Consider the following 27,198-nt stretch of genomic DNA (forward strand, 5'->3'; position numbering starts at 1 on the left):
GGATATGGGACCTTCACACCCTCTGACACTTGAACAATCTGTTAAGCACACTTACAAAGAGGAGAGGCAGCAAGGGACCATCATCCTGAACAATGTACTGAGTCAGGAAATTTGCATTCTTCTATCCTGGGCTCTGCCACTTATTAGCTATGGGATCTTGGGCAAGTCACTTAATTTTTTGGTTATCTCAAAATTGCAATAACTACCATTCACTGATAGCTTCATAGTATTGACATGAGGGTAAAAAATAAAGTGTCACCCAGTTTAAGTTCTGGTAGCTATCTATTCTTCCATCTCCATACTGGTAAAGGGCTTTAATTCAAGCTCTCAGCATCTCTCACCTGAATTGCTCCAACTGCTTCCTCACTGTTCTGTTTGTTTTTAAACCTGTCCCCTCCAATCATTAAGTTACAGCTACAGTGACCTATCTAAGACACAATCAGAAAACCCTCTTTCTAAAGAATATTCTCTGGTTCTCTACTGCATATAGGGTGGTCTGAAGTCCTTATTGCATTCAAGGCCCCATGATCTAGTTCCGATTATCTCGCTAGTCTCTCAGTCTCCAGTCTATACTACAGTACACCCACTGATTATCATTCCCAGAATATGCAGAGGAGCTACACATATCTGTGGTTTTGTCCATACTGCTAGCTCTTCTGGCATGTCTCTTCTCACATTCCACCTGGTAAACTTAGACTAATTCATCAATCATGAGCTGAAGATGCACATGTACTACAAAGTCTTTTCTTCTCTCCACCCAGTGACCACAGCTTCTGCATGCACTCCATGTAGTTGACCACCCTCATCATTCCTGTGATTCTTAGAAGTTCCTGTACTTGGCTGGCTTATCTGTCTCCCCAATAATTTGCACACTCCTTGAGAATTGGAGAGCTTGTCTTACTGGTCTTTGTATCTTCAAAGGGCCACTTAGGGCCTGCCACAGAATATTTTGTTAAGGGTTCTATCCATACTACTCATTTCAGATGCTTTAAGTGGAAGGGTGAAGAAGTCTGAGACCTTCTCTAACTTTTTATGGAAACCTCTGTCCAAGTTCATATATTCTGGGGCAACCAAGAGAGAGAGAGAGAGAGAAAGAAATAGGTCTGTGGCTTGCAAAATTGAAATAATAAAATTGTAAAAGGATGGGATGTTAGTATTAAAGATATGAAAATATCCATGTGGAATAAAACTTTATCTATAGCCTAGAAACATTAGCAAGTTGCCCAAGATCACACAGCCCACAATAGTGGCAAGAAATTTCACAGTTCATCTTCTGAAAGATGTGCAATACAAAAATTTAATTTCTGACAACTAGATGATCAAGGTTTAAAAGTTGAGAAAGTGTGCAGAGATTTTACAAAAACATTGTCCTCAGCAGCCCAGGTGAGGGTGGTTAAAGTGGCAAGTCCTTCCCATGGTCCCTTCCTGTCTATGACAAAAAGGACCTAGTCAAGTTACACTGCTAGGACCCTCACAGGTGCCCAGAAGTTCCCGTGGTGCCTTGGGCCTGGAGTCCACACTGCCCCAGAACTCAGCTTTTGATCCCTCAACTCATTGGCACACTTGGCTCCCACCTTTCACCATCCCGGAAAATGCCCCAATAATGAGCCCAGAGCTCAAGATCTGAGCTAAGGGAACAGATTGTATTTAAAGTCACCAAGTCTTCAAACATGTCAGACTGCTGATGGAGATAGGAAATCTGATCCTGGGGCAGACTGGTGTTTTAGCATAATCCAGGGACTCCTTCAAAGAGGCTGCCACAAAGCCAACAGAAAAGCCACATATAGACCCTGGAATTTTGGTTCATTTGTTTGAATTCAGCAGCCAGGTTAGGATGAGAGACGCCTTTTAGTGCCATGATCCTTCATTGCTGCCCTAGGGAAATGGTTCATGTGTGTCTCCAACCCATGATTTTGCACCATCAGACATGTTCCTGCATGCTTTAGGAACTGCTGCTGAGCCACCTGGGGGGAGCCCAAGCCTAGGGGATGGGATTTAGGGAAGAAAGGAGAGGGGTTCTACCATTGTTACAAGATAACACATTCATAGGCCGTAATACAGATGAGGAAAAATAGCTCTCCTACCATAAGCTGAATGCAGGAACTGAAACTCTGTTGGATAGAAATGTTAGTTGAAATTACCACTAAGAATTTGTGCAAAGTTTTACATATTGCAGTTACATATACATTCTTTGGCTTAAGATAGCAGTTTCCCCCAGGCCGCACAAAAAATGGTGACTATATGGGGTATGAAGTACCTCTACCCTGGAGAGGGTGACAGACTTGCCATCCAGGAAAGTTCAATCATTGCAGAGAAAAATCTCCCTGGATGCCATGGCATCTTCCATATAGCTGACCCAGAAGCTGCCTAGATGTGAACAAGACCAAGCTCTTGCTCTTTGTTCATTCATGATAAAAACATGTTTCAATCCTCCCAAGAACCAGAGAAGGTGAAGATGTGATAGATATTAGAGGAAGTGAAAGTTCAGGGACAATACCATCAGCATAGGACTCTTTAGAATTGTTTGTAAAATCCCAGAGAGCTAGGCCCAAGCCTCCAGGACAGTTGGTGCTATACAAGTCTGAAGCTCTGCTGCTTTTTTAACTGTATAAGTTTGCACAACTTATTTAACCTTTGAACAAAATTTGAGGCAAGCAGCTCCAACACACAGGACTAATATAAAAGGGAACATTTATAGCATGCCTTGCATAGTGCCTGGAAGGAGGCAGGTGTTCAGGAAACAATTCCTTCCCCCTACCATTCTTTAGGCTTGTCATATGCAAAATGGGAATAATATATTTGTACTTTATAGGCATTATGAAACCAGGTGAGATAATAGATAAAAAAAAATACTTTTGTATACAGATTCTTGTGAGGTGGTATTATATTTTTATTATACTAGTTACCCTGTTTACCCTCCCTTTTCATTTTCAAGTCAGATTACCATTAATATGATAAACTCTTTGCTCTGGGGATTCTGAAAACCTAGTCTTGGATAGCTTCTGCCTCCTGTGGGGCCAAGTAGTTCTTAAATTAAGATTCTTGAAATCATGAAGAACTTGGAAAAAAGCTCCAAGCACCAACATTGCTTTCAGAACCAATCAAAGAACTTCCTTGCATTCTAGACAGATGATATCTTAGGTGCTAAAAATAGATCTGTCTAAAGTAACTTCTTGGTCTCCTTGAAGCAACTGAAAGATATTTAAACCTGAGAGCCTGGTTCCTTTGCAGACATCTGCTCCTGTGATGCAGGCACCTCTCTGCATCACAAGTGGCTGGCTTTGGCAGGAAGCTGAGAGTAACCTACACTGTCCTCTCTGACCTTGAATCAGCTCCTCCTTGGCAAGAACTTCCCCACTGCAATCAGGAAACCTATGAATACAGAGGCCAGCATCCCATAATATGAAGCAGACCCAGTTTGTGAGTTTGTGAGAGTGTGTGTGTGTGTGTGTGTGTGTGTGTAAAATTCAGAAGGCAAAGGTGTCTCCCCAAGGTCACACCAAAATCAGAAAAGAGTTAGTGCTACAGTCCAGGTTTTCCAACTTTCAGGATGCGGCTTTCTAATACAATGCAGTAGCATTACCCTTTCTTGTGTACTTTGTGGGTTTCTGAGCAAATGGTCTAGGTTACCTCCATTAGCTCCTGAAAATATGTTGACTTTTAAAACACAAAATTGGACTGGGCATGGTGGTGCACAGGAGGATCATGAGTTCAAAGCCAGCCTCAGTAACTTAGCAAGACCCTGTCTCTAAATAAAATATAAAAGGGGCTGGGATGTGGTTCAGTGGTTAAGCACTCCTGGGTTCAATTCCTAGTACCAAAAACCAAACAAACAAAAAGCCATAAAATGGGAAAATCATGTTAGGTGATAACTTTTATTATTTTACTTTTTTTTTTTTTTTTACCAGCAGTTTTCCAATCTCTCCATTTTTGTTTTAGTTCATTTTTTCTTTGACAGTCTCAATTTCCTCCTTTCTGCACCACCTTTCCTCTCTACCCTGGTTATTCCAGTTTAACACTTCAATTTCTCTCTGCCAACTGCCTCAACAATAAAGTAGTGGTTTAGAGTTCACGTAGCCATGTGACATGATACTGGGCTGTGGAACTTTGAGCTAGTTACTCAACTTCTCTGAGTTCTAGTTTTTCCATTTAGAAAATGGGAGTAACAATAGTACTCACCTCAAAGTTCTGATTTGTTATAAAACAAGTTAACATCTGTAAAGAGCTTAAAATAGTCTCTGACACAAAGGAACCCTTCAATAAATAATAGCTATTTATTCCTTGTCTTTCCTCTTTCTTGCCAAACAATCTTATAATCTTTCACCAGAAGTGCTGAAAAGAGCCCACTGCTGGGAATTAGAGCCTGGACCAATTCCTGGCCTCCACCTCACTCAGCCTCCAGTGTTACCCTGCTCTGTGCTATCGTTTAGTAGTTTCCATTCCCACTGTTTCATGTGAGGCTTTTACACTTTGACTTTTATTTTTCCTCTATCCCTCATCACCTTTGTGTCAGCAAATCAAGGCCATTAGATCATAACTCTCCACTTTCCACTGGGCAATTGATTCTAAACACATCCCCTGTGACTTTTCCTATGATCTGAGAGGAAGAACTGTCCTCCTGTGTGAGGTACCCCACTTCCTCCTGCCACTCAATTCCCCAAAACTAGGAAGAGAACTGAATTCTCGATTTCCCACCCCCAATGCAGCCTCTGTGCAGGCCTAGCTGTGTGGCACTGCTTCTCCCGCATATCTGACTTGTCCCCTCCACTTGCGCCTCCCATCAGTGCTTAATCATGCCTATACCCCCAAAACTTTCTCAACCCCAAGCACCCTTTATAGTCAATGCCATTTTATTTGGCTTTCCCTGGTAGCCAAGCTTCTCGTAAGCATGGCCTCCACCTGCTAAATCTACTTCTCTCCTCCCTGGTTCACCATAGATTGGTTTCCAGTCTCACCACCTACCTGACTGCTGCCAGTGAGGTTATTGGTGGCCTCCTGACTATCAAGACCATCAATATTCCTCATTCCTACCTCAGCTTCTGCTACAACTTGTTTCACTTTGCTTTAGACTAGTTTACAAAGCCGACTCACAGATCTCATGAAGATTTAAATCACTTACCTATTGTGATAGATTTAATAACCAAAGCTACCATAGTTTTTAAAGATAAAACTTACCAAATTTCATTATTTTTTTCAGAGAGAATTTCTGCAGCTTTTATTGTTGCTGCCTCCTATTATAGATTTTTTGGGAAATATATTTTATTGATTAAAAGAAAACAGAAAATCAATGCTGAGATGTAGATTTTGGTCCATGTATCACCACTTCCCTTATAAGCTCTTAAGGCAGTGACAGCAGCTTCTTCAAGTTTGAATTACCTATAGTGTCTTCCTGACTGTCTTAGGCATAATAGGGCCAAAATGAATATCTGTGTAATGTCACATTTATGTAAGCACTTTAGGGGTTATCATTAGTTATATGTATAAAATAACTCTTGTTTGCAGAAAAAAAAAAGAGGGTCCTATCTGATAACTTCATGATGTGTGTGTGTGTCAGAGAGAGAGATGGGGTGGGGGTATGGTAAGGGTATGATTCCAGGGCTCAAACAGAGATCTTCAAATATAGCCCACATTCATTTCTGCTTTAAATATCCCAGAAGAATGGGAATGAGGGGATTGGGGATGCAGCTCAGTGCTACAGAGCTTGTGTGAGGTCCTGGTTCGATTTCTAATACCATATACACATACACACAAAGGGGAATGACAGTAGAAAGAATACTGGTTTAGTACAAAACAGCATGGGACTGAGAGACAGGAAATCTGCCAAGGGTTCTAGTTCATAAGTTGTTGCTGATTCATTGGATAATGTGGAACTAAACACTGTTTCTGGGTTTCTGTAGTCAAGAGGCTTAACTGGAGAAACCTCTGGAATCTTTTCAAGCTTTTAAATTCCATAATAATAATCACTAAACAAGAAAATGGGATGTTAGGATATTCAAGGCCTTTCCAAATCACCTTTTAACATCTTTAGTTAAGATTCATCACCACCTCCCACCCTGGCCCATGCTTCAACTATTCCTATTCACTTCTAAGTCTCTAACAGTGTCATGTTCCCACATTTCCATGTCTTTACCCAGCTTGCTCTGCCTGGACTGCCCAGTCCTCCTTTGTGTGATTAAAAGAACTCCTCCTAGGGCTGGGGATGTGGCTCAGTGGTATAGTACTTACCTAGAATGCATGAGGCTCTGCGTCCAATCCCCAGCAATTGGGAGTAGGGGAGACTTTCTATTTCTCCCTCAAGTCTCTATTCTTCTATACTCTTACCCCCAGGCAGACTGTGGTTCCCTCTTCTCTTTTAATATGTATTCCTTTTATAATATTTACTGTATTGTATTGCAATGAATTTGTCTACATGTTAGGCTCCAAAATGGGCTGTAAGCTACTTCAGGGAAAGATATCATGTTTAAATTTTTCTATCCCAGTATGAAGGACAGTCAACGAATAAATACTTGCTGAATAAATGAAGAAGAGTTTCCATAAAACAACTTAAACCCTGAGGTAAGTAGTTACATTTGAATCTCAGAGAGGTGAGGTAACTGCCCAAGGCTTTAATGAATCAGTTGGGTAATCTGGATTTTAACCCAGGATTTTTTAACCACAGAACCTAAACATTCTCCTGCTCTTTTTCTTACCCCAGTTCTAGCAATCTAAAGGGCTTCATGCATGCTAGGCAAGTGCTCTACCACTGAGCCACACCCCCAGTCCTTTTATTTTTTATTTTGAGAAAGGGTCTTGATAAGTTGTCTAGACTGGCCTCAAACTTGCAATCCTCCTACCTCAGCCGCCTGAGTAGTTAGGACACCATGCCCAATTTTCCTGCTCTTGAGTGTTTAAGTATTGGCTCAGCAAGGGGTTACGATCAGTGTAAGATCTCTGCAATGCAACTGCCCAAATTAGAATAAACCCTTTTAATATTTTCATATCCACTTCAACCTCTATCCAAGAAGTATTGAACATTTATTATTTTTGAAAAACAAGTAGCTTTTCTAAGCTCGAAAACCACTTCTTTACCCTCTGATGGCAAGTCTCTTACTCCCTTCCAAATCTATACCCCGGTATTTGGCTGTATGTGTGTGTGTACACGTGTTCATGTGTTTCCCAGCGGCAGCCTCAGGGGAAACTGGGCAAAGAATGAATTTGGATCTTGCTTCGGAGAGTAGAAAGGGTTCTGTAAGAAGGATGCATGTTTCATACATTCCACTATAGGAGAAATAAGCCAAGCTTAAGACCCAAGGAGAATGAGGAAGATTTTACTTCCAACCCCCACCCTGAGGCTGATCTGCCTCAGTTCCCAGAAGGTATGGACTCCCACAGATTCAAACCAGGATAGGCTGAGCCCAGAGCAATTAAGGACAGGGAAAGGCCAGCAAGTGGGTTTGTTTTCCCACACCTCCCACCCCATTCATCACTGATGCCCCCACTCTGTTTACCTGGAGCATAACTTGGGCTATTGGTTGGGTACAGGCTGGGATTGTAGGCAGGGGCCGCTGCCGGGTAGGCTGTAGGGTAACCTACATAAAGACAAGAAAAGTCTTACTTAGGCAAGGAAAACAACAACACTAACAACAAAGAAGAATTCTAAGGAAACAAATTCAAGTTACAGGCTTGGCTTTCATTTTCTTCACAGGCCATTTCACAGAGCTTTCAGACTCTCAAGAGAAAAGTCATTAATACCATAACTCCAATAAATGCAGATTTTTGGGCCCACTTTTAAAAAGCAATACATAAAATATGCCTGCATTTTCACTGTAAAAAACGTGGAAAAAAATTAAAAGCGCTTATGATAAAACATATGTGCTTACTTTCACATTCTGCCACAAAACTGCTCTGAGAGGTAACCACATTAACAGTTGGGCATCTATTTTTTTCTAGGTAGCTTTCTATGGATTTTATACACATATATTCAGTGGTGTACTGGCAAGTATTTAACAATTGGCTTGAAGAGGTTGGGAGTGGGGTGCTTTTCTAGCATACGCCAATTGCCATGATGTAAATAATCTCACTATGGCCAATTTCAAGCTACCAATATCACTTAAATGAGTAGTTGGGAAGAAATGCTCACAGTCAGCACTCAAGATCACGTACACCAATGCCAGCTCATCATAGCATATCATATACAGTTCTGTTTTTTTTTTTTAACTTCCATTGTAGCAAAGTAAATATAAAATTTGGAATTTTAACCATTTACGTATACAATTCAGTGACATTAATTACATTCACAATGTTGTGCAACTATCATCAGTATCTGTTTATATAACCTTTTATCATCCCACATAAAACCTCTGTGTCTGTTAATAATAATTTCCCACTCCCCACAACCCCTACCCTGGTAATCTCTAATTCACTTCCTATCTCTACAATTTCTCCCCATCCTCACCAATGCTTTTTTTTTTTTAATTATAGCTTTTATAGTTAGTGTGAAGTGGTATCTCATAATTTTGATTTATATTTCCCTAATAATTAATGATGTTGAACACCTTTTTATGTGCTTGTTGGCCATGTATACATCTTCCTTTTTTTTAACCAGGGATTGAATCCAGGGGTCCTCAACCACTGAGCCACATTCCCAGCCCTTTTTATTTTGAGACAGGGTCTCACTAAATTGCTGAGGCTGAACTGAGCTTCTGATCCTCCTTGCCTCAGCTTCCTGAGCTGCTGGGATTACAGGTGTATGCCACTGGGCCTGGCTTGTATATCTTCTCTGGAGAAATGTCTACCCAAATCATTTGCCCATTTTGTAACTGGGTCATCTTTTTGCTGTCACACAATGTAGGAGTTCTTTATATATTCTGAATATTAAGCCATTACCAAATAAATAATTTGCAAATATTTTCTCCAACTCTGTGGGTTTTCACTTGATAATCCTTTCAATGCAATTTTTAAAGTCCAATTATCTACTTCTCTTTTTGCTACTTGTGCTTTTGTAATATATCCAAGAATCTATTGCTAAAACCAAGGCCATAAAGATGTTGGTTTTCTTCTAAGAGTTTTATAGTTTGGGGGCTTTTGAGTTAATTTTTGTGTATGGTATGAGGTAGAGGTATATATACTTTTATAACTTACTGTTTCATTTAAACATAAACATTTTCCCACATAATCACATATTATTAAAAAATTTTATTTTTAATATCTTTATACTATTCCATTACACAGATATATCAAATCACTTAACCATTACCCTGCTCTTAGATGTTTAGGTTGTTTGAAATTTTCATTTTTATTATAGCTAACAACATCAAGTAAACTAAATAAACCTTTGCCTGCAACTCTATTTTTTTAAAAATTAGGTCTAAAAGCAAATTAAATGTCCTTAACTATCAACAGACATATTAAATGAATATTGTAGCCACTACAGAGAGTTTCCAAGAATCATCTTATGAAATCTCTTCATAGAAGCCAGGCACAGTGGTGCACACCTATAATCCCAGAGGCTCAGGAACTAAGGCAAGAGGATGGAGAGTTCAAAGCCCATCTCAGCAGCTCAGTGAGGCCCTAAGTAACTCAGTGAAACCTGTTTTCTAAATAAAAAATAAAAAGGGCTGGGGATGCAACTCAGTGGTTAGGTTAAATCAGCTCTTAGGTTAAATCCCTAGTACCCTCCCACACAAGAAACCCAAATCTCTTCATAGGTAAGGCTCAGTGCTAAGAGCCCTTACCTAGAATTAGAGAAGCTCTGACTTCTATCTCATACCACAAAACAAATAATCTCTTCATAAGTCTCCAAATCCAAGTAATGATAAGATGGAAATATTAGTTGTCACATTTGTTCAGTACATATTGTATAGATGTACTAAAATATCACATATACCTCATAAATATGTACAATTATTATGTGTTAATTAAAAAAGAATTTTAAATGCTTAATGAAATGTAAATGTTAACTAATCTGATATGATTTTTGCATACTGATATGTGTTTAAATTATCACATTGTATCCCTAAATTTGTACAATTAAAATAATAATAATAAATTAAAGCTAATCTTAAGCTTAGAAAAATATTAGTACTAGAAGTGAGATTCCTAAGGCTATTTTTATAATTCATCCATTGAACAAATATTTGACTATCAATTCTGTACCAGACACTGGTTTAGGGAACAAAACTAAGACCTCTGCCCTTGTGGAACTTATAGTCTAAGCAGGGGAAAGAAGGCAATGGATAAATAGGAAATATAAACAAAATTTGGGGGATTTCTAAGTACTGGTGTTTTAATAATGTATCTTTGTTAATATGCTGGTCCTTAAACCCTTTCCAACTCCAGAGAGAATTCATTTCTGAATTCATCTTCAATCATTTTCTGATTTTTGAATTGAGATAATCAATGTGTCACTTCATTAGCAATTGCTATGGGAGAAAAAAAAAGGCAGAATGAAAAACACCAGAATTGCCACTGTCTAGGTTGAGAGCACTGCAATATTAAATAGGATAATCAGGGTAAGAAACTGAGAAGGTAAGATTTCCACAAATTTGAGGGAAATGATATGGTTAATCAAACAAAAAGCCAAAGCATTTCAGACAAAGAAAACAATCAATGCAAAGGGCCGAAGTTGGGGAGCATAAGGGACACAGCAGAGGAACAGCAGAGGCTGGAATGGAACAAATGAGGGATACAGTAGTAGTAGCAGAGGGAGTAAGAAAGATAAAGAGCTATTCAGTTCATGTATGGCCTTACAGGCTACTATGAGGACTACAACTTTTATTCTAAGTGAAATGAGAATCTGTCACAGGGTTTTGAATAGAATAACATGATCTGACTTATGTGAAAAGGGTCACTCTGATGGTTCTGCTGAAAAGAGAGTACAAGGGGGAAAGGATAGAGAAGCATGGAGACCAGCAGGGAGCTATTGCAAATTCCTGGCACTAGATGGTGGGGCTCAGACCAGGACAGCAGTAGTGCAGCTGATGAGAAGTGACAGGCTAAGTCTTCAAATACTTTGCTGCACTGCCTTCTATCAATTTGAACTATCAATTTGAACTTACACTAGCAGTATAAAAGTGCCTGTCTCACTACTTACTCCCTGCAGTTTTTAAATGCTCTTTGGTATTTTGACTGACAATGAAAAGCTGGTTTTAAAAGTCAAAGATTAAATCCCTAAATCCCTAAAAGCTTCTTTGGGATTTGTAAATATTGGAGCTTTAATAATGTATCTTTGTTAATATGCTGTTCCCTAAATCTTTTCCAACTCCAAAGAATATGCACTTCTGAATTCATCTTTGATCATTTCTGATTTTGGAACTGAGGTAACCAACTTGTCATTTAATTAGCAATCAGGAGGTATGTCACTCTGCAAAAGAAAGTCAGGGTCTAAGCTGGAAAGCTAAGTGATCAGTCTTATGGATATACTCAGCTTCAAGTGAGAGACTGCAGCATGTGGGTAATCACTGTTCTGTCACCTCATATGCTATTTACTTCAGGGGCAATTATAGGATCTTCCTTAAATGTTTCTAAGCAGAATTATTTTTAATTCACATAGAATGGCAGCACTATAGGGGTTTTATTTTGTTGACTCTTCTTCATTTTATGGGTGACGTTCATAGGCCCAGAAAAGGGAAGGGACTTCTAGGATCATAGATTGCTGAGGTTAGAAGGCACCTTAAAATCCCTTTAGCCCAATCTTGTATTAGGAGGAGTTAGTGCTTCCATTACAATAACCACAATCATTTATCCCAAACTTACATCTTTACTGACAGTAAAGGCTTTCCTTTCCTAAGATCCCCTACTCCACTGTGAGACCACTCTGTCCAAAAATGCCTTCTCATACTGCTCCAAAGTCTGACTACCTGTAGCTTCTACTTTTTAGAACACAAAAATTTGAAGATACATAGTTGCCTTAACACATTGTACTTCACACTATAATTATTACACTGTACACTTCAAAGCCTTGTTTTCATTTCCTATCCTACACCCCTCTCCCCAAACTGTAAGCTCCTTGAAGGCACAGCTATGTCTCATTTGCTTGTATACAATACCTCTTGGTCAGTCCCCCTTCCCACTTCCCACTCAGCTCACCAAATCACCACTCCCCTCAGCCTGGACAGTAAGCTCAGAGCTTCTCAAATGCTGGGTGGCTGACAGCCTGCGTGGCCAGCAGGGAATATCCTTTCCCTACTATCAACTTTGTCCAAAAAGGAAATCACAGATAAATTGGGTTCCTTCCCTACTCTTTTCTGGTTTTCATTTTGTTTATTTCATTTCCTTGTCTCAACTGATATTTTTCATCCTGCTGCTTCTACTGATGATGATATCTGCATCTTTAATGCCAAGCACAGATAAGGCAAAGAATAGGTATAGGTACTCAATGAAGAGATTATCAAGGGGTTGTTTTCTGCAATGATGAGTGGCTCTGTGTGTGTGTGTGTGTTGGGGATTGAACTCAGGGCCTCATGCATGGTAGGTGTGAGAAAGTCCAGTGGTCCATTTTCAGAATACAATATTTAGTCTTAAATGTAAAATTAGGACATAAGAAAGGAAAGGCAGCTGGAGGGGAAATAGACCAGAATGGAAAGTTTCAAGCAGTTAACTCACAACAGCACCATAGTCAATGACTGTGACAGATCCGAAATCCATATACCTAAACAGCCCTTTGACAAAATAGGAGGTGGGGAAAGGAGTCTGTCTGACCCACAGAGATAGATATCTGTTAAGAAATAATAACTTAGGCCAGGTGTGGTGGTGCACACCTGAAATCCCAGCAGCTCAGGAGTCTGAGACACGAGGATTGTGGGTTCAAAGCCGCCTCAGCAACAGCGAGGTGCTAAGCAACTCAGAGAGACCTTATCTCTAAATAAAATATAAAATAAGGCTGGGGATGTGACTCAGTGGTTGAGTACCCCTGAGTTTAATCCTGGTACCCACCTCCCAAAAATAAAAAGAAATAATAACTTAGGTAAAAAAGTAAAAGCTTATATATGTGCCAAAAGGTACTCAATCCAAGAAGACTTTCTCCCCGCAAGAGAACAAAGGGAGATGGGAACAGCTAAGGTATAAATTTATTCTTTAAATAACACAATAGGAGACAGTAAAACCTAGGCAACTTTTGAGAAGACTGTGTACCTCACAATACTCAGCCAATGAGGAATGGGTGTGTGTGTGGGGGCGGCGGTAGGACTGTCAGAATCTACCCTGGATGCACAAGCCTTTAAGTCCTGATACCCAGGGGCACTGAACAATTGTTGCCTTCAGCAGTAACTTGGGTGTTACCCCCAGCTGGGACAACAAGGTGTGGCTCCAGGAGTAGGCATCACCAGCTGGAGCTGAGTTACACTTACCTGTTCCTTAGTAATCCTACCCCTTTGCCCTTTTGGGGATAGAATGTTCCATGGAACCTCCCCTTGTGTGTCTCCCATATAAGAAAAAAGAATTCCAGTGCTCATTCTCTTTCCACGGACCCTTAAAGTCAGAGAGCCATCATGGATTTTGAAAAGGTACTTCTCTGTGTTTGCATGCTTTCTTTGTCTTTTTTTTTTTTTAAGAGAGAGAATTTTTTTAATATTTATTTCTTAGTTTTCGGTGGACACAAACATCTTTATTTTTATTTTTTATGTGGTGCCGAGGATCGAACCCAGTGCCCTGAGCATGCCAGGTAAGCTCGCTACCGCTTGAGCCACATCCCCAGCCCCTCTTTGTCTTTTTTTTTTTTTTTTAAAGTTATTGGAATAGTCAGATTTTGTGAACCCAGCATTAGATCGCCAGCTAGGATAGATGGCAATAAAGGACCTTGCACACTGGGGGAAAAAATGCTAATCGTAACCATTCTGGGTATGCCTGCTCAACCAGACACCTGATTTTGCAAGACTGTCATCAAAGCCTGTTTTTGTTGTTGTTGTTGTTATTGTTGTTTTGTTTTGTTTTTAGTTTTGTTTTTTTTTCCCCTGTACCTCTTGTTTCTGAGCCCCTTGTTTGGGTTTGGGCAGGTGAGCATGTTTCTCACACTAGGCAAGGATTCTATCACTGAGCTACATACCCAGCCCTTTTTTCTCCATGAGTTTTGTGAAGGTTTTTGTTTTTTGTTTTGTGATGCTGGAAACTGAACACAGGGCGTTATGCATGCTAGACAAGCACTCTAGCTCTGAGCTCTAACCCTAGCCTGAGTGGTTTAAAAACAAATGAAACAAATTCAACAGGGTCTCTGGCTTTGAGATGGTCACCAACTGATGAAGGAGAAAGATAAAAGGATAGAAAGTTGTGGAAGGGGGCAGAGATAAGTGGACAGTTAGAATATAGTCTGAAATGTGCCATGACAAAGTTAGACTGGTCAGAGAAGAGACTTTCATTAATCATCATTATTTAGATCTATTGTCAGTTAGGAATTATCCTGGGCAAAGTGTCCCTGGATGTAAATTAAAAAGAGAAAAAGGGGCATTCCAGATGAAAGTAGCATTTTTGAGGTCATCCACCACTGGCTTCACTTATGCCCTCCTTGGCTCTGAGAGGTAGAACTGATATTTTAACCAAACCCCTTGTCTTCAAGGGCTTGAACTTAAAAATTTGCCTTCTTGTGACCATGTCTCCTTTTATGGTAGTTGCCCTAACCTTCCTTTCTGACTTCATCTGTCCACTAATTATACCTGGCTTTTTATATTGCTATACTTCTTGCCTGAACTTCTGATTCATATAGTATCTAACTGCCTTCTTGACATCTCTACTTGGATGCTTGCTAGATATGAAGGCTTTGCAGTATAGCAGGATTGCAAGTTCAAAGCCAGCCTCAGCAATGGTGAGGTACTAAGCAACTCAGTGAGACCCTGTCTCTAAATAAAACACAAAACATGGCTGGGGATTTGGCTCAGTGTTGAGAGCCCCTGAGTTCAATCCCGGTACCAAAAAAAAAGAGTGGCCCCTGATAGCTGGGAGTGTATGTCAGTAGTTGAGCACTTGCCTAATACAAATGAGCCCAGGAAAGGGAAGGGCAGGGCAGAGAAAGAAAGGGAAAAGAAGGGCAGGAGGGAGAAAATTTTTTAAATTGTGAGTGGAGCTGAGTGCAATGGCACATACCCATAATCCCAGTGGCTTGGGAGGCTGAGGCAGGAGGATCACAGAGTCAAAGCCAGCCTCAGCAGCTTAGTAAGGCCCTAAGCAACTTAGCAAGACCCAATCTCAAAATAAAAAATCAAAAGGGCTAGGGATGTGGCTTAATGGTTAAGCACTTCTGAGCTCAATCCCTCATACAAAAAATGAATGAATGAATGAATGTATGAATGAATAAATAAAAACTGTGTGTGGGCTCTAGATCCAGACTGCCTAGGTTTGAATTCCAACAATAACATTAATTAACCTCTCTGTGCTTTAGTTTTCCCATCTGTAAAATGAGGCTAATAATATCAAATATCTACAGAAAAACTAAAATGCCTAGGAATAAATTTAACCAAGACAGTAAATGACCTCTACAATAAGAGTTACAAAATAGTGATGAAAGAAACAGAAAGGCAAAAATAAAGAGACCTCCCCAAGTTCATGAATCGGAAGAATTAATTAATATTGTTAAAATATTCAGAATTGATTAATATTGTTAAAATGTCAAAGTGATTTACAGAGTTAATGTAATCTCCATTAAAGAGTGTCATTCTTCAATCTCCATTGAAGAGTGTCATTCTTCAAAGAAATGGAAAACTGTATTCTAGAATTCACATGGAACCATAAAAGACCAAAAACAGCTAAAGCAATCTTGAGTAAAAAGAACAAAGCTGGAAACAACATGATACTGGCTCCTAAGACCTACTACGAGGCTATAGTAACAAAACAACATGGTACTGGCATAAAAATAGACACCTAGTAGCTAGGGGTGTAGCTCAGTGATAAAAGCACATGTATGAGGTCCTAGGTCAATTCTTAGTGTCCTCCCCCAAAGAAAAATAACACTGACACATAGACCAATGGAACAGAATACATAACTCAAGATATAAATTCATACATCTATAGCCAACTGATTTTCTAAAAAAGCACCAAAAACATACATTGGAGAAAGGGCAGCCTTTTAGTGGTGCTGAGGAAACTGAAATCCCTATGTAGAAGAATTAAACTAGACCCTCATCTTTCACCCTACAAAAGATCAATAAAACAAAGAGCTGGTTTTTTTTTTTGAAAATCAGTGAACATTTAGCTAGACTAAAGATGGGGGGGGCAACTAAATAAAATCAGAGATAAAAAGAAGACTGATATCTCAGGAGTTAAAGAATCACTAAGGTCTGTTATGAACAAATACATGCCAACAGATTAGAAAACCCAGAAGAAACGGATAATCTTCTGGACATATCTAAGCTACCAAAATTGAACCATGAAGGTGTAGAAAACATAAACAAATCAGTAACAAGTAATAAAACTGAACCAGTAATAAAGTCTCCCAAAAAAGAAAAGCTCAAGACTGGATGGCTTCACTGCTAAAATATACCAAACTTTTAAAGAACTAAATAGCATTCTTTTTTCAGACTACTTCAAAAACTTGAAAGAGGGGGAACTAAAAAAGATTTATACCATGATCAAGTGATGCAAAGATAGTTCAACATATGCAAATGAACAAACATGTCAATCATATTAGCAAAATTAAAGACAAAATCATGATTATCAATAGATCCATAAAAAGCATTCAATAAAATCAAACATCTGTAATAAAAACTCAACAAATTACAGAAGATAATGCATCTCTTCTTAATAAAGGCCATATAAAACAAATCCACAGCCCATACCATACTAAACAGGAAAAAGCTGAGAGTGTTTCTCTGAGATATGGGACAAGACAAGGATGTCCACTTTTGTTGCGAGCAATTAGGAGAGAAAGAAATAAAAGGCATCTAAACAAGAAGGGAGGAGTCAAATTATCCCTCTATGCAGGTGACATGACTCTATAAATAGAAAACCAAAAGACTGGTAGAACTGATAAATGATTTCAGTAAAGTAGCAGGATACAAAAATCAGCATTCAAAAGTAAGTAGTACTTTTATATATCAGTAGCTAACTTGCTGAGAATGAAATTAAGAAAGCAATCCCATTCACAATATCTACAAAAATAAAAAATCCAAGATAATACAATACGTTGCTAGAAGTATTAAATTAGTTAAGACCCAAAGTGCTGGGGCCAAGTACATAGTTAAGCCTTTTTTTAAAAAATATTTTTTTATTAGTTGTTGATGGACCTTTATTTTATTTATTTATATGTGGTGCTGAGAATTGAACCCAGTGCCTCAGACATGCTAGGCAAGCACTCTACCACATAGCCACAACCCCAGCCCCCATAGTTAAGCCTTTTAGGAAAGTTAGCTATTATTATTTCAAACATAAAAGACTAAGAATAAATGTTTGCATCTTATCTTCCCAAACTTGTTCTCCATGGTTTTCTCTATAGCATTAGATGGTAATTCATTCTTCCAACTCTCAAGGCAAGTCTTAGAATCATTCTTGACTATTCTTTCTTTCCCATCTACATCCAATCCATTAACAAATCCTTTCAACTCCTTTTTTCAAAATATATTTAGAATCTGATCATATCTCACTGTCTACACAATTTCTATCCTAATTCAAATCATCATTAATACCCACCTAGATTACTGTAATAGCTTCATAGCTGGTCCCCTGGATGATCCCATATGGTCTGTTTCATACAGTAGCCAAAGTGATCCTATTAAAACATTAAGTCATGGGGCTGGGATTGTGGCTCAGTGGTAGAGTGCTCGCCTAGCTGTGCGAGGCCCTGGGTTTGATCCTCAGCACCACTTAAAAATAAAATAAAAATATTGTGTCCAACTACAACTTAAATATATATTTAAAAAAATAAGTCAGATCACAGAACTCCTCTCTTTAAGTCCCAAAGTAGCCCACATGACAATGATACCCAAATCTCTTTCAACAACCTGGGTCCCTGCTACCTGTGTAACCTCCTCTCCTATTGCCTCCTTGCTAATCTTCTCTGGCCACAATGGCCTCCTTGACATTCCTCAAATGCACCAAGCACTTTTCCAATTCAGAGCCTTTAAGTTTGGTGCTCCCTGTTCCTAGAACTTTGTTCAAAGGTCACCTTACATTCTTTCTAAAACAGCATGCCATCATTTTCTATGCTCTTTGATCTGCTTTCTTTTTTTTTTTTTGTAGTACTAAAACCTGACATCATATATGCTTGTTTATGTGATCACTGTCCATCTCCCACCACTACAATGTAAGCTAACAGTCAAGCTTGCTAATTTGTGGATTCCTTGCTAAAAGTCTCCTCTTACCACACTCCAAAGGCTCTCCCCCTACAGGCTCAGTCTCAGCCCTGTGAGTGTAGTACATTACAGACCCTAGGTCCCCAAGATTGACTGGATCTGCTGAAGTACATCAGTAGTAAAGCATACTGAATTGAAATAACATATGTGTATATTTCACCCATTGCTCATACAAAAAAAAATTTTTTCACACCTGTTTTTCATTTGATCTTAAAATTAACCCTAATATTATTTCTCCCATTTTGTAGATAAGCAAACATAAGCTCAGAGGTGAAGTAACTTTTTGACTAAGATTATCCAGTTTTTCAGTGGTAAAACTGTGAAAGGTACCCCCAAATCAATGCATTTTCCACACCTTCCAAATAACTATAACTGGGACCTTGGAAACAAATGTACCTCTTCTGTGGGTTTGTCTGTGTTTTCTTTTTTTTTTTTTTTTTTTTTTTGCAGTATTAGGGACTAACCCAGGGCTGCTTTACCACTGAGTTATACCCCAATCCCTTTCTAGCTTTTATTTTGAGACAGGATCTTGTTAAATTGCTGAGGCTGGCCTCAAACTTGTGCTCCTCCTGCCTTGGTCTCCTGAACCACTGAGATTAAAGAAACACACCACTGTATTTGGCTGTATTTATATTTTTTGAAGGTCAAGAGGGAAGAAAATAAATGGATACAAGCGAGATTTTCTCTTTTACAGTCCAAAGGCTATAGTAGTGATTGGGTTTCCTGAGATCTTGATGTGTACATTTTAATTTCTTTGTAAATGTCACTACAATTTAATCCTCTTTTCTTGTTCTTACTGGGATTAAAACTAAAGAAATATAAAGTTATTTTTTGATTAATATGGAAATTAGAAATTACTCTCAGCAGAAATCAGAGAACTATTTCTGAAACTACTTGATTTTTAGGTGCTAAAAATAATAGAGTATTAAAAAACTAATGAAAGACTACCTCTCTGGCTCAGTAAGACAAAGAAGATTACTCCTTTGTGAGCAGGGGATACTTAGGAATAAAGACATTTTAGGTCTGACACTCACAATGAAAAAGTAAACCACCCTTGCTCCAAATGCCAGAGTGATCCCAAACAAAAGTCTTTATTCTCTCAAACTAAAAAGAGGGCAAAAGAAAGAATATAATTTGGAATCTGTATTATATTCTGAGCACTGTGGTAGGCAAGTCTTTAATCTGATTTAATTTTCACCCTAACTCTATAAAATACATTAGGACTTCCATTTTAGAGATGAGATCATTGAGACATGTCTTGCAAAGTAAGTAGAAAGTGGAGACAAAATTCTGACCAGAGCAAATTAGTCCATTCCTACCAACCTCCTTACCTCTTCTCAAAATATGAGTCTACTCAACGTAACCTCCAGATTTGGCTGCCATTAACTTGGCCAAGATTTTTTTATTTCATCTTCCGAACCACACAAATATGGTCTGTTTAAAAGGAAAAAAAAAAAAAGCTATTTTTTTTCCTGCTCAGTGTCTTAATATAGGCCATGCTCATGATATTGAAAGTAACACACAGACACTGTGTTAGAACTGGAAGAAGTATTAAGAGGTGACTAAGTCTAATTTGCCATCCTTTACAGTGATCCACAGGCCTGGCAACAGCTGCTGCTGCACCCCTTTCTAATGGCTCAGTAAGACAAAGAAGTATGTTCAGAATCTTTTCGGTTAGTCAAAGCTCATATTAGAGAGCACTGGAGGTTGGAAATTCTTCTCTTTGAGAGGAAAAAAAAAAAAAAAACAGCCTCATGAGGAATTGTATCTGACATCTTCTTCCTCAGTCACTGGTCCCAGTTCTACCCTCACAGAACATGCTAGTTTCTTCTGCTTCAGGACAGCCCTCCAGAGATATGAAGACATCAGTTATTCTTCCTTAATTTTCTCTTGTACAAATCTAATACATCCAATTCCTTCGAGCTTCCCCCTCCTGATTGTTCACCTCTGATCAGACTTTACTATACAAATCCCCTTTCCTTTAAACAATTCAATTTTCTTCCTGCTTTGCTCATTCTTCCATTGATGGTTTTCCCCTGATTAAAAAAATAGTAATAATTGAACTGACATAATAAGACTCTGATGATGGTGGTCAGTGAATGCCTAAAGTGACTTAATCCAGATTTCTTCATCATCATTATAATAGTTAGCATATAGCAAACGCTTTCCTCTGTGCCAAACATGGTGTTAGGTACCTTCTATACATAAGAGTTTACAGTCCAGTGGGAAATAACTTAGGTCATTTAAATTAATCTATAGGTATTACATAAAATATACAATCAGAATGTTGGGGTGTTATCAGAATGCCAAGGAGATTATGAAAAACAGATTTGGAAGAGTTGGGAATAGCTTCTCAGAGGAAGAAATATTTCAGTTGGCTTTGAACAATGAATGAGAAGAACTTGTCAGAGGTGTATGGGATGAGAACAAAGAAATATATATTCATTCTATGCATGAAGGTATGAAAATGCTTGCCTTATTAGGAAAATGGTGAATAGTTTAGTATGATTACACATAGGGGAAAATAGAAGGAAATGAAGGCAAAAAGGAAGACTGAGGGGCAACCTGTGAAGGGATCTGAATGCCAGGCTAAAGGACAGAATTTACTAGTAAATAAAAGGAAGCCACTGGAGGGTTTTTAACTGGGGGTGTGTGGGGGGGTGGTTCAGATTTGTGTTTTGCAAAAACCACTAGAGCAGCAGCGTAGGAAGAGGTTCAGAGTGGGCAAGATCAGAGGGACCTAATAAGAAATTACTGCAGTAGCCCAAAGAAAAAGTTAAAAGAATAGCAATGGGATAAAGAGGAAGGAACTGCAAAGATATTTAGGTGACAGAACCCACAAAATTTGATCCTGATAGATAAAACCCCGTTTTTAGTGCTACAGGCTGAGAAGCTACAAAGTAAGGAAAACATTCTAACACAGAGTACACAGGCTCCTCCTCCCCTCTTCTTTCTTTTTTAGTTGTAGTTGGACACAATACCTTTATCTTATTTATTTATTTGTATGATTGTTTATTTATGTGTGGTGCTGAGGATGGAACCCAGGGCCTTGAATGTGCTACAAGAGAGCTCTACCATTGAACCACAACTCCAGCCTCTCTCTTCTTCAATAGAAGAAAATAAATTAGACGGTTCCTTGAATCTGTTAGCATCAGAAAAATGCCTAAATCTGAATTCTTTTTATTCTCTAGGAGGCCTGGCCGCTGAGAGTGCTAGACTAGTGAGAATGTAGGTCAGCCCAAGCACGAGGTAGTTGTGGAGTGCTGCCTTTGGGCCTGCCCACCAGGCCTGACTCTGAGGCAGCCTATATATTGGATTTAAGGCCCACCCACCAAGTCTAGCACTGGAGTGCCCCAAGGTTTTTAAAACTGTGAGAGAGGCACTGTTCTCAGGGCAAGGTAACTCCCCTGAGATAACAAGAAGGGAGACACCTGGTGCTCATCTGCACTGTGTTGCATCTTCAAGGAAAGCCTATCCAGGTTAAGGGCAGCCACCTCTAGGCCATTCACCTAGGAGAGTCCCAGCAGAAAGAGCTGCTAAAAACTTGGCAGGCTTAACTTGCATGTCATTAGTGTAGAAACAATACCAACAACAACAAAAAAGGAAAACAGGCTGCTTAGATGTTCCTAATATAATTGCTCTTAAGTACATAAGGCCAGGTGTGTGTGCTGTTCCTCTGGGGGAAAAGATTCTTTAACAAATCTCACTGTATCTCTCCAGATTCTTCTTATCTGCTGGAATGGAAGAGATTTTTAATAGAAAGCAGATGGCCTATTCTGTCTCAATCTCCTACTCAAAAGAATGCTGCTGCTGCTTCTCTTCTCCTTCTCCTTTTGCCCCACTGTATCTATAAGGCACTTGGGAAGTACCCAACACTTCCTATGTTGATAGTGAATGGTCTCTGGCCTCTGTGCATTTATCTTCTAAATACAGATTAAAAAGCAAAGTAAGATTTTGCAAACTGATGATTTGGTCCATGAATCCCTTTCCCTTCCAGATCAACTCACTCTTTCATTCCATTATGCAGCAAAGGGGAGAATCTGGTTCATATTCGATAAAACATATGGGACACTTGCTTTCCATATAAAAAAAATAAAAATCAGACTCCCACTCACACTTCTACAATTCTAGAAAAAATCATACTTTACTATAAAATAGAATTTTTGTAACTATTAAAAGAAAAAGAAGAAAACATTGGTATGACCCTAGGGTTAGAAAACCCTAGGATAAGACAGACCCTTCCATCCTTCCTTTCTCCCTCATTCCCTCCCTTTGTTCCTTCTTTCCCTTCTTCTCTCCTTTCTTCCTTCCTTTGTTTTTGGACAGGGATTGAACCCCAGTGTACTTTACCATGGAGCTACATCCCCAACCCCTTTTATTTTGAAACAGCATCTCATTAAGTTATCGAGGCTAGTCTGTCTAACTTATGATCCTTCTGTCAGCCTCCAGAGTCACTGGGTTTACGACAGCTATGTGTGTGCCTCCTTACCCAGTTTAGACAGTATTTCTTAGATAAGACTAAAAGAAGAATCACAGAAGGATGATAAATTTAACTCATCAAAACATAAAGCTCTACATAATAAAGATGCATAAACAAAGTTAAGAGACAAGTACACAGAGAGAAAAGACATTTGTAAGATGTACAATACAGGATTAATGTCCAAAATAAAAAATAAAAAACTTGCATTAGTCAATGAGAAATTAATTCAATAGACTCTAATCAGACAATCTGCAGATGAAATAATTCAATTGACTAGGTAGGAGGAGGAGAAAAGAAAAAGATGTTTAACTACACCAGTAATCAACAAAATGCAAATACATGGAATGTGTTATCATTTTACACTTAACAGACTAGCAAAAATTTTAAGTGTTGGAAAGGAAGGATCTGAAATAATCCTAGTATTCTGTTGGGGGGTTTTGGATTTATATTCAAATAGCATATTGGTCATATAGTTTTCTTGTCTGTGACATCTGTATCTGGTTTGGGTATCAAGGTTATATAGTCCTCATAGAATGAGTGTACCTATATGTTCTAATATGTTGCATATAATAGTTCATAGTATTCCCTTATATTTCTTTTTATTTGCATAAAGTCAGCAGTAATGTCCCCTGTATCATTCTTTTTAACTGAAAAAAAAAAAACCTAGAAACTTTTACTTTTCAAAATTCCATGTGAAAAAGATAAAAAGACAAGCTGTGGCCTGACATAAAATATTTGCAAATCACATATCTGATAAAGATAAGTATCTAGTATATATAAGTACGCTTTCATTCTTGATTTTAGCAAATGGGAATTTACTCTTATTCTTGATCAGTCTTGATCACCTCAATTTTGATACTATTAAACCAGTTTTTATTTTATTGATTTTCTCTGTTGTTTTCTCTATTTCACTGATTTCTGCTCTAATCTTTATTTCCTTTCCTCTATTTGCTTAAAGTTTCCTTTGTTCTTTTCTTCCTTCAATGTATTAAGGTGAAATGTCAGGTTATTAAGCTGAGACCATTCTTCTTTGTTTCTTTTTATTTGGGGGGAGGGGGAACTGGGGATTGAACTCAGGAGTACTCAACTACTAAGCCACATCCCCAGCCCTATTTGGTATTTTATTTAGAGGCAGGGTCTCACTGAGTTGCTTAGCACCTCACTTTTGCTGAGGCTGGTTTTGAACTCACAATCCTCCTGCCTCAGCCTCCTCAGACACAGGATTACAGGTGGCACCTGGCCTGTTATTCTTTTTTAAAGTACGAGTCTACAGCTATATATTTCCTTTTCCCAAATACTGCTTAGCTGCATCCTATTTGTTTTGGTGTTATATTTCATTCACCTCAAAATATTTCCTAATTTCTTTTGTGATTTGTTTTTTGACTCACTGTAATGTTTTGTTTCAATTTCACATAATTACGAATTTATCAAATTTCATTCTGTTACTACTAATTTCATTCCATTGTTCTCCATCAAAGAACAAATTTTATTTAAGTTCAATCCTTTAAATGTATCAAGAGTTGTTTATTAGCCTAGCATATGGTCTATCCTGGAGATTATTCCATGTTTTCTTAAGAATTATATTCTGTTATTAGAGTATTTTACTGATGTCTATTAGGTGTACAGTGTTCAAGTCTTCTATTTCTTCACTGATTTTTTTTTTTAAAGAGAGAGAGAGAGACAGAGAATTTTTTAGTATTTATTTTTTAGTTTTCGGCAGACATAACATCTTTATTTGTATGTGGTGCTGAGGGTCGAACCCAGGGCGCACGCATGCCAGGCAAGCGAGCTACGGCTTGAGCCACATCCCCAGCCCCTTCCTCTGATCTTCTACCTAACCCTATCTATTATTGAAAGTAAAGGTAATGGAGTTTCCAATTATCATTACTGAATTGTCTCTTTCATGCTTCATTTCTGTCAGTTTTTTCTCATGTATTTGGGGGCCCTATTGTTAGGTGCATATGTTTGTAATTGTTGTATCTTCAATTGACTCTTTTCTCATTATAAAGTATCCCTCTTTATTTCTAGCAACATTTTTGTTGTTGTTTTAAAGCCCATTTGGTTTGACATAACTACTCTAGCTTTCTAATGATTGCTGTTTACATGATTTTTTTCCCCCATATTTTTACTTTCAAATAATCTCTAGCTTTGACAGATTGTCTCCGGTGGACAGCAAAGAGATGGATCTTGGTTTCTTTTTTCATGTATTTTATTTATTTATTTATTTTTTCCAAAAATTTTTAATTGGTGCATTGTAGTTGTGCATAATAGATCTTGGTTTTTTAAAAAATATTTTTTAGTTATAAATGGACACAATATCTTTATTTTGTTTATTTATTTTTATGTGGTGCTGAGGATTGAACCCAATGCCTCACATGTGCAAGGCGGAAGCTCTGCCACTGTGCCACAGTCCCAGCCCCTGGATCTTGATTTTTTAATACAGTCTGACAACATTTGCCTTTAGAGTCAACACAGGGAAGATTGAATGAAGGCACCGGAACAATAGGGTGTGCTGAAGAGTGAGTAAAGATGCCAACAATAAAGGAAAGGAGAAGTGATGATAGCTTGAGGAGGTAGAAGGATCCAAAGGAAATTCCTTTTTTTTTTTTTTTAAATAGAAGCAAGACTTTTCTTCTCCTTAAAAAATGAAGAAAATTAGGGAGTAGATCTAAATACACTTTCATTTATGATGATGTTTGTTAATACTCATTTTCATACTCATTTTAGTATTCTGAAGTCTATACCCCAGTGCGGGAATTAATTCTTGGCTGGAAGCCAAAAATCCATGTTTTTAAAATTGTGTATATGTTAAATGTTAACACCTGCATCATTGCCTTCATCAGTGAGTCAAGTACACAAAACATGGGCTGGAGGTGTGGCTCAGTGGTGGAACACTTGCCTAGCATGCTCAAGGCCTTGGGTTCAGTCCTCAGCACCACACACACAAAAATAAATAAATAAATAAATAAAAAGTTCCAAAAACAAACAAAAAACTTTGGTCAATTTAACTAGAAGAATACTTAAACACTTAAGTGTGTTGGGGACTGCAGTGAATGTAAAATGAAAAGATACAATCCTCGCTGTGCCTAAATTGAATATCTAATGGAGAGACAAGCAAGCACATAAATAAGCTGGTATTAGCCTTGGGTAATACCAACCTTGGGTAAAGGCTGTGGCAGAGGGAAATTCAAAGTATTGTGGGAGAGAACAGGAAAGAAAAAGAGAATTTCTGTCTGACTTCTGGCTTTGGAGAAGCTGAAGCAACTACAAGTTAAAGACAGGAACACCTTAAATACTGTGTTAACTTATGGACAGGCCATGGACCCTCCCTTAGGGTTGTGCACACTGAGTCCAGGAGTAAAACAAAGTCAAACTATACAGTGTTATGTAACGGCAAAAACTTTATTCATAGGCAGACCTAGGTTCAAATCCCAGCTCTCTTATTTACAAACTCTGTGTCTTTGGGCAACTCACTTCAACTTTCAGAGCCTGGATGTTATGATTTGGATATGTGGTGACCCCAAAAAACTCATGTGTAACAATGCAAGACACTCAGAGGTGAGATGATTAGATTAAGAGAGTTGTAACTTCATCTGTGGATCAATCCACTGATAAGAGTTAAGTGGGTGGTAACTGTAGGCAAGGAGGGTATTGCTGGAGGAGTTAGGTCACTGAGGACATGCTTTGGGGGCTTATATTTTGAACTCCTGGTGAGATGAGTTCTCTCTCTGCTTTCATGTTGCCAAGTACTGAACTGCTTTCTCTGCCATAATGTTGTTCTGCCTCATCTTGGGCCCAGGGCAATGGAGTAGGCCACTGATGGATTGAGACCTCTGAAATCATGAGCCCCAATTAAAATTTTCCTCCTCTATGTTGTTCTTGTCAGGTCTTTTGGTCACAAGCAATGAAAAAGCTGATTAAAACACCAGGTTTTCATATTTTAAAAGATAGATGCAATCTGTAACATTTATTTTTTATTACCAATTCTATGTCAGCATCAGTATCCTTTTTCCTTCTGCATGTGGATTGGCTGGGGAGGTGGGCAGGGGAGTCCTTGAACATGCTTTGTAAAGATCCATCCAAGTATTCCTATTGTAATTTAGGAGTTTCCTTCTCTGGCCCTCCTAGAGGAGCCATCAGTCCACTGAAACGAACAGGGGTTCTTAGGGCAGGCAAATAAGGATTCAACAGCTGGCTGTACCATTCACTCAGATATGAAATCTTAAGACAAATCCCTTTGCCTGATCCTCAGGAACACAGAGATGTCCTATACTACAGTTAAGACAATCAAAAGAATACTTGAAATTCTAAACACTTTATACAAAATACCTCACATAAATACTTGGCACAGAGTGGTAGGTACTTAAATGTTAGTCTCCCCACCCATAATCTTTTCATTAAAAGCTCCTTTTTGGAAATGGCCCATGGATTTTAACACAATTTAATCAAAACCCTCCAAGTCCTCAA

The 27,198-nt window shown here is 38.5% G+C and overlaps 1 protein-coding gene across 4 annotated transcripts in view; it reads right to left on the bottom strand.

Annotated features, from left to right (window-relative positions):
- The window catches only part of Fam168a (family with sequence similarity 168 member A), a 183,693-nt gene that overhangs the window by 15,535 nt on the left and 140,960 nt on the right, over nt 1-27,198 (bottom strand). For 2 of the 4 annotated variants that reach the window (XM_026409145.2, XM_026409143.2), the window contains 2 exons: nt 7,488-7,568; nt 2,085-2,111 (listed from right to left, as the gene is read on the bottom strand). In XM_026409145.2, the coding sequence (XP_026264930.1) occupies nt 2,085-2,111; nt 7,488-7,568 (108 nt within the window). The remainder of the gene's footprint in view (nt 1-2,084; nt 2,112-7,487; nt 7,569-27,198) is intronic. The other 2 variants (XM_026409147.2, XM_026409144.2) reach the window with 1 other exon arrangement.

This window comes from Urocitellus parryii, chromosome 4, assembly GCF_045843805.1.
Source record: "Urocitellus parryii isolate mUroPar1 chromosome 4, mUroPar1.hap1, whole genome shotgun sequence".
NCBI classification, from domain to species: domain Eukaryota; kingdom Metazoa; phylum Chordata; class Mammalia; order Rodentia; family Sciuridae; genus Urocitellus; species Urocitellus parryii.